At 39.6% G+C, this 11,326-nt stretch overlaps 1 protein-coding gene across 2 annotated transcripts; it reads right to left on the minus strand.

The window, feature by feature from the left end:
- Positions 1-191: 191 nt before the first annotated feature.
- On the minus strand, positions 192-8,873 carry LOC123972231 (tropomyosin alpha-4 chain-like). 2 transcript variants are annotated; one of them, XM_046051569.1, is made up of 9 exons: positions 8,516-8,873; positions 6,616-6,741; positions 2,591-2,724; positions 2,104-2,221; positions 1,916-1,986; positions 1,723-1,798; positions 1,403-1,465; positions 1,251-1,320; positions 192-523 (listed from the first exon to the last, which is right to left on the minus strand). In XM_046051569.1, the coding sequence occupies exons 1-9, from the start codon at positions 8,627-8,629 to the stop codon at positions 441-443; spliced, it is 855 nt and encodes a 284-aa protein (XP_045907525.1). In that variant the 5' UTR covers positions 8,630-8,873; the 3' UTR covers positions 192-440. The 2 variants fall into 2 exon arrangements, with proteins under 2 accessions (XP_045907525.1, XP_045907526.1); XM_046051570.1 differs by lacking the exons at positions 6,616-6,741; positions 8,516-8,873 and adding an exon at positions 3,870-4,162.
- Positions 8,874-11,326: the final 2,453 nt, after the last annotated feature.

Consider the following 11,326-nt stretch of genomic DNA (forward strand, 5'->3'; position numbering starts at 1 on the left):
TGAAGCAATAGCTCTAGTTTTGTGTTTAATGCGTTCACTGTCTTAGCAGAGCACACAGAAAACACTGAGCTCTTTCTGCTGTTACAGTTTATGGCTGCATTGATACTACCTGAGCGAGATGTACAAACACACATGCAGAACTGTGTGCATACTTACAGAGGGCGCAACACAGATGACATAACACATAAAAGTTTATCAGTTTATCATCATCAGTTTTATTTGTGCTCAGAGTTTGGCCTACAAAACAATTTCCAGCACTGAAACTGAACATCATATGGACCCAAAATCATTTTTTATAAAGGGAAACAAAATAACTATAAATATATAAAAAGGGGGTACATGTGTTTTAACAACCAGGAATAAGAGTGAAATTACAGAGAATGGATGGCATGTAGAAAATCTCTTCTTTTTTTTTATTGTTTGATGTTCTTCTTGGCATTCTACAAGCTATTCAGCTCCTGCAGTGTTTGGTCCAGGACTTGGTGCATTCCTATGTTTTCTTCTTTTGCGTGTGATAGGCCCTCTGCAATAAAACATACCAGCCGATATAAAATGCAGTGGCTATTTCAGTGAACCGATTAATTGATCACATAAGTGCAATGTGTACGCAAATAAAATATGGTTTATTTAAGAGCAGACACAACAAAAGAAACACACTTGTGTACGATATGTAAACCTACAACTGTGGCATTTTCATAGTGGCCAATAAATATAAGAAACTATTGGCTGTTACAGCTGCAGAGTGGTGAAAAGCAGGCTTAACTGAAATGACAGTAGACAGGGCAAAAGAGAAAAATATCTTTATTGAGTTTAGCTGAATGCAAAAGGAGCAAGATGCAGTGAGAGCAAAGGGAGAATATAAGAGACAAAGTGCTTCCAATCAGGCAAGGGGAGATAAAGAGAAATCATCATCAGCTAAATGCAAGGTTTACAAGGTGTTCATATCATTGAGGGCATGATCCAGCTCCTCACTGATAGCCTTGTATTTCAGCTTCTGAGTGTACAGTTCGTCTGCAGGTCAAAGGGCAAGGAGAGAGCAGTTGGAGCAGGTTCGGAGGGTAATGCAGAATAGTGCAGACCACGGAGGGGAAAGAAAGAAATCAGATCAAAGATTAAGAATAAGAAAGTTAAGAATGATAAAGGTTTGAACAAAGCAAACAGTGTAGCTCAGTGTAGGATTGAAAAGGAGGGTTAAAAGTGTCATATGGAAATAATTTTCTGGCTGATCATTATTAATGTGTAAACATTACCTTCTAAGTCATCTATGGTCTTTTCCAGCTTAGCCACTGTCCTTTCTGCGAATTCCGCACGGGTTTCCGCCTTTTAAAAAGACAATAATTATATTAAATCACACAGTCACAGCTTCCCACAGAGAATATAGCTTGAGCAGTCATGAACTTACCTCCTTAAGTCTGTCATTCAGGACTTTAATCTCCTCCTCATATTTGTCCTCTTTCTCAGAGTACTATAGAGACAGAGGAATAGTTGAAGAACATAATATCATCATCAAAGCAATAAATATTACAATGTTTTTATATGTAAAAATGAGTTGTTCCACCTTCTTATGCTCAATATCTATGTTATTAACTCTATCAATATGCATGTTACATAATATTCTCTTTTTAAGAAAGTCAGATCATTCTGGACAGAATAGGGATGCATGGGCAGGTGAACTGAATGTGTAACACTTCCTCTACCTCATCAAATCTCCAGAACACTTACCTTATCAGACTGAGCCTCTAGCGACTTCAGGTTGTTGGTGACATTCTTCAGCTCTTCTTCCAGGTCGCCACACTTACTGTACGGGTAGAGAAACACATTTTCTGAACACATTTGACGTTGACCTGTTATCTGGTTAACAACTGAAGGACGCTTGCAAGCATGCATTTAATTTCTTCAATGCTTTTGTGCTTACAGTTCTGCAATCTCTGCCCTCTCTTCTGCTCTCTCCAGCTCACCCTCAAGAATTACCAGTTTACGTGCAACCTGACATTTAAAAAAAAGAAAAAAAGACATAAAATCACAGCTGAGCAAAAACAGAAATCACATCAGATTTATTCTGAAAACTGAAAGTCAGCTGGAATTTGATCTGTGTGCCCGCACCTCCTCGTATTTGCGGTCTGCCTCCTCAGCGATGTGTTTGGCTTCTTTGAGTTGCATCTCCTGGATCTCCATCTTCTCCTCATCTTTCATGGCTCTGTTCTCAATCACCTTCATGCCCCTGATGATCAGAAAGACACATTCCTTGACATTACTGAAGCAGTGAGGCATCTCAGCCACTTGTGTCGGATGACATGTTAAATTATGACTGCTTATGACATATGTATATTTTTTTGTGGTTTCAGTCCCAACATTATGGAGATGCTAGGACTCTGTTTTTACACATTTTCCTGGTAGGCTCTCCATGAAAGTTACGAATGAGCTCATGGATGTTCTCCAGAAAAGGTTGAAACATTTATTACTCATCATCATTATCATATTAATGGTTTTGTTGTACATAAATCACATAATCTCAAAACCGTAAAATGATTATTTTCTAATCTTGTTTAACTCAAAGACTATTATGACTGTGGTCTGTGTTGATTCCCACCTCTCACTCTCGTCTGCGGCCTTCTCTGCCTCCTCCAGTTTCTGCAGGGCCGTGGCCAGTCTCTCCTGAGCGCGGTCCAACTCCTCCTCCACCAGCTGGATCCTGCGGTTCAAAGAAGCCACATCGCCCTCTGCCTATAGCAGCACACAGAGGAAGAGAGCGAGGCCAGAGGTCAGCCAGGAAACATGCTGGTGCCACAAGAGGAAGGATACTGCTTAGGAAGGCCAAGGCTGCCTATCGGACGCTGTGTGAGTGTTTGGCTCTGGGTTTTGAGTCTAAGGTCTCATTAAAACTGCAGTAGGGGTAAGGTGTAATTAGTTTATGTATACCAATTTCTTGCTTCTTGGTTTGAGTATTATTTATGCCTTTTTATTTTCTTTTTTCCTCCTGTCCATTAAGTCAGTTTTTTTAAATGTGTAATCACTTTTACTGGCAACAACCATGATGAGACCTGGACTTTGCAGCTTGATCAGATAGCCTACTTTGAAAACTGCTGATGCAGATTAACAGAGTGACACTGTTAACCCTGACATAGCTGAAGTGGTCGGCTACAGCTGGCCTGACTTTTGTAATGTAAACCTATGCATGTTTGTGGGACAACTTCTTCTAGGCCTGTTTCCTTCCATACTGATATCACAGATAACAATGCTGTCTTCTTCCTGTGTAGAAGCTGAAGAGGGGGAGGAGGAGGAGGATTACAGATCCTAATTTCAGATATGTGCAGTATGTTATTCAGTTAAAAAACTCAAAGGGCGAGTTGAACAAAAGTTACTGGATGCTTGACCGATCAGGAATAAACCATTTTCCAACTGTCTTACATAAACTGGGAAAGCTTTTAAAACGGTGTACGCCTGCCACTCTTTAACATTTCAACAGCCACGCGGACAGTTACTGTAGGCTAATAGTGAGGGCACTCGTTTCGATTCTAGGTGTTTGAGAAGATTTAGGGCGGATTTCTGTTTGACAACGCTGCCGAACAAGGAGTAGCCAAGGAATTTCGCTACAACGATGCCCCAACTTCCCATAAGCCACCACAACGACTATATTGAAACATTAGAAGTTTTTAAAAAGCACATCTGCTATTGGGATACGCAGGCAAAGTTTTAAATTCTTACAGGAACGTTATGAGCGTATCATTATCGCTACCTGTCCTAAAACTCTGACTTTTTGCGTGTTAGATTACCATACAATCCTCAATACAGATGCCCAACAGGTAGGCTACGTGAGCCTGAAAAATAAAAAATGCAACCGAAGTTGGATAAATGGTAAATGATCTCACTTTTTCGCGCAGTTCCCGTTCAGTGTCCAACTCCCTTTGTACGGCCAGTGCACGATCTTCTGCCTCATCAACTTGTAGCTGAAGGGTTTGGATTTTCTTCTTCACTACCTCCATAATCTCGAATACTTTGTTTTCTCAAAACTAAACCAGGAGCCCCAAAATGTAGCTGTCTAGATTGACAGGCTGTAGCTTAAATGCTCTTTTTAAAAAAGTTATTGATTTGCGTCAAAGTTGCAGACTCCGAGGAAAACTTTTTTTTCTTCGGCAGGAAGTCAGGGACGTGCAATGTTGGGATGGGGAAAAAAACGGCAGGGAGTTTTCAGGAAATTTATGGCGAGATCCTCCAATCCCGTGAAGAAGCCTGGGTATCAGATGACATCACAGGATTTAGGAGGGGAAGGCACTGCTCTTTTCCTCCACAAAAGAGGTGTGTATCCGTGTGTGTGTGTGTGTGTGTGACATGGAGAGATAGAGTCTGGGTTTTCTATTGTGGACTTATATGGCAAACATAAGGTGTTGGGCTGCATTTTTCTGCTCTGATTAGAAGGGGGAGGGAAGAGATTGAGAGGAAGAGTTGCCTCATTTGATTCAACAGTCTGATTCAGACATAAATGAATCATAACTATGAATCACAGCATATGATTGGATATGGTAAGAGAAGAAGAGTTAAAGTTAAAGGAAGAGAGGGCAGTTGTAAACTGAAGCAAAGGTCCAAAGATTTAGTTCTAGAAAGGGAGGAGGGGGGTAAGGGTTGGGTGGGGTCGGCAATAATCCTCTTCAACAGGGGTTGTTGACCTGCAGCCTGGAATGTAAATTGATTTGGTTGCAGACATGACCCGCAGCCATCGGGTGGCGACACATTCCTTCAGCGCCCCATAGCCTACTGCCTCCTCTTCCTCCTCCTCACTTTTCAGAGCAAAGACCGGATTTATTTTCTCTTCACATTTATATGAAGGCATATAATATGCATCCGTAATAATCAGTGTGAAACACATTAGAAGAAGAAGCAGTTCTGCAAAGCGCAGATATGTGGGCATCTGATAGGTCAGGGGTTTTCAGTCTGAGACTGCGGGCCTCCCAAAAACTACTGTATCTCTGAACTCTCACACATGTAGGCTATTTTATGTGATCTCCTTTTGATAATGTAGTAGCCTAATAATGTTATATTGTTTCACTTCCATTCTCTGAGCCTCCCCGGAAACTGTTTGGAGCCCCCTAGGGAGGCCCACCTCACACTTTGAAAACCCCTGTGATAGGTCATTAGTTATTTGAAAATTAATTCGCAACAATTTTGACTATATTGTAAGAATGTGCTGCTATTTAAAGTCTTAATGTGATAGTTAAATTAATATCTTTGGACTGTTGGTCAGCAAAGAGACTTGGGCTTCAAGAAACTTTGTGAGAAATTGTGAAAATAGTTTATCATTATTTTCTGCCATTTTAAGGACCAAACAATTAATCAAGATAATAATTAATCAAGAAAATAATCAGCTGATTAATTGATCATGAAAATAACTGTAATATCCAAGATCTTCCCCTTTGTCAGTGTTTTGGTTCATTTTGTAAAAAGAGTCACAGTTGTAAGTGACTTAGTTGAAATCTTAAATAAAGATTAGTATAGTTTAACCATTTTGTACTACCATGTCATTTTCAAGTACTTTTATCATTTGTAAAATAATGTCATTTTAGTAATTAATTGTAATTGTCTTATTAATCCTAGATAATACATTTTCCCAAAAAATTTTGAAAAATTTGAAAAACTAGACAGTGAAAGAGAAGAATCATCCTGCGTCACTGGTGAAACCACGTTAGAAAAGTATTTCTGATGCCATATCAATAAGATATGTCATGATGGCTGAAAAAAGCAAAGTCCAGTCCAGTCTGTCTGTCATTATATATATTTTTTCAATGTTTTGCTTTAGATAAAAGATAGCTATCTTAAATGAAATAGATGCTCTATTGTCACAGATTGGGTATGTACTATAAGGCCAGAAAGAGCAGTGTTATATCTCCGCCCCCCAAAAGCCAGAGCATTGATTTCATTAAACACTGCAGTATGGGGTTCTCTGTTTGCTTAAGCTGCATTCCTGGGATTCCTGGTCGGCTAGAGGCTGGCCAAGTTTTGTCTGTGCTTGAGAAATAGCTCTGTTACAAACACTATCTGGATTAGAATATACAAGTTAGTCATTTCAGGATTAATTTCAGGGTTGTTAGTTGCCTTCTACATTGTGGCTGAACAATAGGTGCTGGGTAGCAGATTAAAATTAGGACTTTAGTGTAAATTGTGTCCGACATATATACTGTACAGTAGATGTCTGTGTTTAATAAGGGATTTTCATGTTGAATCTCATGGCAAACCTTTCACAGGAATGACTGACTGATTGTTGAAATCATAGAAACCAAGTCACTTTAATCATGACTAGATACATTTCAAAATAGTTTTTAATTATTATATATTCTGAATTTCAGCGTTTTAATCACTCTGCTGCTATGTTTCTTCATTCTAGAAGCAACCAAACTACAGTAAACTATTAAGACGAATCCAGACATGGGAGCAGTAGTTTTTTTTCTATAGAAAAGATCTGCTGTTTGTCTCCGTCACTGATCCTTTCTCAATCATAGTGATATTGAGTTCAGTCCCTCTAAAAGAGTGGTTATCAATACTAAGTTTTAAAATGTAGAAGTTGTGGTACTCCACTGTAATGTGAATAATGTGTTTCAGATGGCGTCTTTGTGGTTAACTCACATCTGTGGCCTTCTTCTCTGACAGTTCCAGTTTCTCCTGAGCATCCTTCAGGGCCTCCGAGTACTTGTCCAGCTCATCTTCTGTTCCCTTAAGTTTCTTCTGCAGAGCGAGCAGCTCATCCTCCAGCTGAAAGAAGCCAGATGGCAGAGAGTCAGGAAGTTTGTGAGTTGTTAATACTTTTGATTAAATACTTAGGTAGACTTGGTCAATACCCATAAACACTCAGATGTAACTAGTACCCAAGTTAGGTGTCGTTTTCATGGTAAGCTATCTTATCATTGTTAAATATTTCACTCTGGACTAAAGTGTTAGAACAACTGACCTTGCTATTACCAGAGCCACTCTGCTAGCATGGCTAGCAGCTAGCAATTCTTTTGTAATTAGGGTGAACCGATGAACCAATCCTTTAATAGCTGCTGGAGTCTGTTGTCAGTTATGTATGTTGATATTTAGTGTTAGGTTTGTGTATTTTAAGTGCCTTCTGTCAGCTTAACTGTGCACTGATGTTCACCTCATGGTGCCAATAATAGCAAAGGAAGCATCTCTTAGCATTGCTTGTATCTCTGCCATCTAAACAAACTAAAGACTCCTGCATAATCTTCTAGAATTTCATGTTGACTGCTCCTTGATGTGGAAGACATGCCAGGGGTCCATATGTGCAGTGCCAGTGACAACTGTCACTCTGTGCTCTCTGAGGGTATGATTAGGGCATTAGCCACTAGAGAGAGGATTCTTTCCATTTGCTTTAGCTCCTTGCTTTGTCAGTGCCCCTCTAACTCTCTGCTCTCTAGCATTCCTCTCATACCTGCATGATGATGACACCACATCCCACTGTGCAATAATTGCCTCTATTTAGAAACCTCAAATATCCTATTTCATCTGCAGATTCTACTTTGCCTGTATCAAGTGGTACAACTACGCTATCATTAAGTTAGCCCTTGAAATATCACACTGCCTAAGGTTCTCGCACTGGAGCACCAAATATGGAGGTGCAGATATTTGGAATTTGTGAGGTTTTCTTTGATATGGTACAAACTTAACTCCAGATAAGGATGCTGGATAAGAGTAGTACTCTTCTGCTCAAGAGTCTGAACGACAGCTGTTATAGATGGGCTGCTACTAACTCTGGTTCACTGTGGATATTATGTCCTGCAGACATCCTTCATTTTCTCCTTCCCACCAGAAGACCACATTGGCCTGGGGGCTCAGCATCAGCTGCTCTTTGTAATTCAGCATTTGGTGCTTTAGGAAATACTTGACATATATTTTATATTGAGCCCCTCTGCAGTCTGGGACTTGGTATTTATTTATTTGTTTGTTTGTTGTAGACCAAATTATTGTACACCAATATGCTATATTATTTATGAATAACAAATTAATCACATTGGACTGTTTTCACAAAAAAATCAACCTAAATTAAATTTGGCTCATCAGTGGATGAAAGACTCAAAAATCTGTTCTGAATAGAGCAAGTAGATGTTACAAAAACCTTGATATTTCTTTCCACTCTAAATAGGGCTGTTTGATTGTTGATGATGAAATCCATATCACAACATTATTAAGAATCCTTTTTGATATCAATATATATTGTGATATGGAAAATGTACACAAAATCACAAAATAACCCAGCTGATGTTTCATTGTTATGCAGTACATCACAGAAAAACTTCAATAACCCATTTTGTTACTTTTTATTTACAGTTTGCTTGGAATAATTAATTAAAAAAAATTTAGATTATTCTTGTACCTCTTTTAGCTACTGTGACACTTCAATTGAGATCAATAAAGTTTTTTGTAGCATATATATGAAAGTCAATAAATTAAAATATTGAATTGTTGATTGTATCTTCAGTGAAATTGCAACCATTACTCTGTCAGTCATCACATCAGCCTGTCTCACCAGCTTGCATTTGTCCTCTGCTGCCTTCTGGTCAGACTCAGCCTGTTCTGCCCTGTCGATGGCGTTCTCCTTGTCCAACTTCAGCATCTGCATCTTCTTTTTGATGGCCTCCATGGCGACAGTTGTGTCTCAGTGTTTTGCAGATTTCGGAGGTGAAAATTTTTTTTTATTTCTTTAGGTTAAAAGTTGTTGCAGATGTACAGAGGAAGATACCTTACAAGAGCCTTCACAAGGTCGACGGGGAGAGCAACCAGCAGAGAGGAGGAGAAACAGAGGGCAAGCTCAGAGCGAGTGAGCTCAGGGGAGGAGAGGAGGATGCAAACTGAGAGTCGGTGGAGCTCAATGTGATTTAAAACTGGAGGTTTGGAGACAGCCCCAGTCTCTAGTGACAGCCCTTTCCCACCGTATACCCCTTCTGCCACTCCCCGCCTTAGCTACTCTAGAAGTTACTGTGCCCCCCTCCCTTATCTAAACTTCACCTCTTGGGGGCTCTTTGGAGGAACAAAGTAGTGTAATGTACTGGCAACATCCAGCCTGTATCCTTATTTGGATTATGGCCTTTTTGTTTTGGACAGAACAGGAGAGGGATAGCAAGTAGAACGGTTTGTAACTCAGAAATCAAAAGGAATTGTTCACATTAGTAATATGAGTAACTTAGCCCCCCCCCCATTTGGGCTGCATATCTATATATCTGTGTTCTTCCTTAGGAATGTTCAAATTGATGTTAATACCAGAGTTGGTTAGAAAAGGACATAGTTTTCATTCTACCGCTGAATGAAAAAGGGCTGTATGGAAAATGATCCAGCCAAAGAATATCTAGGGAAAGAGCTGTCTGTGTGTGATCTACACCAGGCAGCCAGAGCTTTACAGTCGAGCAACACAGACATAAACCACAGGTCTACTGCAATTAAGATCCTCTTAATTACTATTGGTCTGACAGACCTTTATTTAGATCTGTAATTTGTAAGGCGCACCATATAAAAAGCATTGTTGACTGGTAGATACAACTTTTGCTAGATGGTTTAGATAGATGGTTTCCAGGAATATGATTTTATGCTTTGGAAAATGTGCCATGCATGGTATTCTCTTAATGCAATAACAAGAAAAGCAAATGTAAAAAAATGTTAGATATTGATATTTTTGTTATTATTTTTGTAATTATTAATCTTTGTGCAAACAGTGGTCAATTTGAAATTGTCGTAGCGAGTGGGAGGTGCGTATGTCTGTGTATGTGTGCTGGTGACATCAGCACTAATGGACCCATCTGTTTGCTTTCAACTCTTGTGTGCCAGCTGCCCAAGGCTAAAAATAAAGATTACAAGGAAATTCAAAGAACAGTGAGATGTACAGTGGCCATTTAAGTGACATCTGAAGATGCAATAAGACACATGCATTTCTTGTTTTTTTACGACGCCACTATTGCAGCATGCATCCCATGATTTGCTATTATTCCTTAGACACTTTCCTGGCTTTGAGTTTGATGAGCTATTGTCGCTGTCCAGTGGCAACCAGTTATCCTCAAATTTGAAGATTTTGACTTTTTCCAGGTAAACTGAAGGATTAGTTCCTTTATGTGTGGTTTAGGATAGTCATTACATGCCAGAATGGCTGAGATCATATTGTGTGAGGTTAGGACCAGTTATGCCTCATATCACATCCATAGATTTGTAGAAGAGAATAAGAAATGTGTGTTTCACAATAAGTAACATGTAGGCTGTTCAGAAGTTGGATCACCCTGAGGAAATCTGCCAAATTGAAAGACATCAAATACATTGATCCACAAATCTATAATCTTCTCTTTGAGATTTAGAGACCTAAATCTAAAGTCTTTTTAGCAGGCGAGGGAAACTGCAGCCTTTTTTGGCAGAAGTTTAGGAAAGTGGTGGCAGTTTGATAGCTTTAAAACTCTGGGTTAACACAAGCTTACATCGTGTCCTGCAGTGAGAGGAGTTGAGGCTGTGTGCCTTATTTGGTCAGGATGCTGGCTGCACACAATGTTATCATAATACATAGCTCAGATACAATTCTGACAATTTAATGTAACAAATATTGATTTTGGAAGTGATTTGGTGATTAGTACAATCTTTTGTTGTTCAGTTTGTATAGTGAGCGGAAAGGAGGTTTGGAGCAGGACCAGGAGAGGGGAACAGAGAGAGAGAAAGAGAGAGGAGGTAAGGGAAAGAGAATTAGAGACAGAGTGAATCAGATGTGGTGTGAGAGAAATCAGAACCCTCCCACAGGAAACCGAGCTAAACTCCTCTTCTCCTTGTATGGTAAAAACTCCCCCAAAAGCCACAGGATCGCCTTGGGAGTAGAGTCAAAGTCTTGCTAAGTATAAATCACAAAGCCATGGGGATGGTGGAACAAATTAGAGTGTATATGAATGCTTCCATGAAGAACACAAACTAGTGCACTTTTAGTAGCCTGAAGTGTTTGATGTCATGCAAACAATATGCAGTCACATACATTACAGTTCAGTCTTGAACATCAATTATACACAAAAAAATTATTCAGTGATAAGTGTAAGGAGACAATAATGCAAAGGTTTGCTGTGGCAACACCCGCACATCTGGCTGATAAAGTAACACCTATGTGATGCACTGACTCATAGTGTACTCGCAACAAAAGTAAACACTTGCCAGCCCAGTTCAGCTCTGAGGCTGTCCATTAACTATACAACCACATCGAGTGATCCCAACTACAGCCGCACACACAAACACTGTGCATGGTGTATGGAAGTGGCTGAAGAAAGTGGCAATCTGTTATATTTGTCTCTGTAACTCAGCCCAGTTGTATGTATGACTTCTGACA

The sequence above is a fragment of the Micropterus dolomieu genome, linkage group LG06 (genome assembly GCF_021292245.1).
Source record: "Micropterus dolomieu isolate WLL.071019.BEF.003 ecotype Adirondacks linkage group LG06, ASM2129224v1, whole genome shotgun sequence".
In the NCBI taxonomy this organism is placed as follows: Eukaryota; Metazoa; Chordata; class Actinopteri; order Centrarchiformes; family Centrarchidae; genus Micropterus; species Micropterus dolomieu.

What these genes read in the sequence shown, in the direction of transcription:
- LOC123972231 (XM_046051569.1), bottom strand. Translation starts at nt 8,629, where the DNA reads ATGGAGGCCATCAAAAAGAAGATGCAGATGCTGAAGTTGGACAAGGAG. An exon ending in CAGAGAAGAAGGCCACAGAT is followed by an intron (nt 2,725 to 6,615) that starts GTGAGTTAACCA and finishes GTGCTGCTATAG; the next exon opens with GCAGAGGGCGATGTGGCTTC. An exon ending in CAGACCGCAAATACGAGGAG is followed by an intron (nt 1,987 to 2,103) that starts GTGCGGGCACAC and finishes TTTAAATGTCAG; the next exon opens with GTTGCACGTAAACTGGTAAT.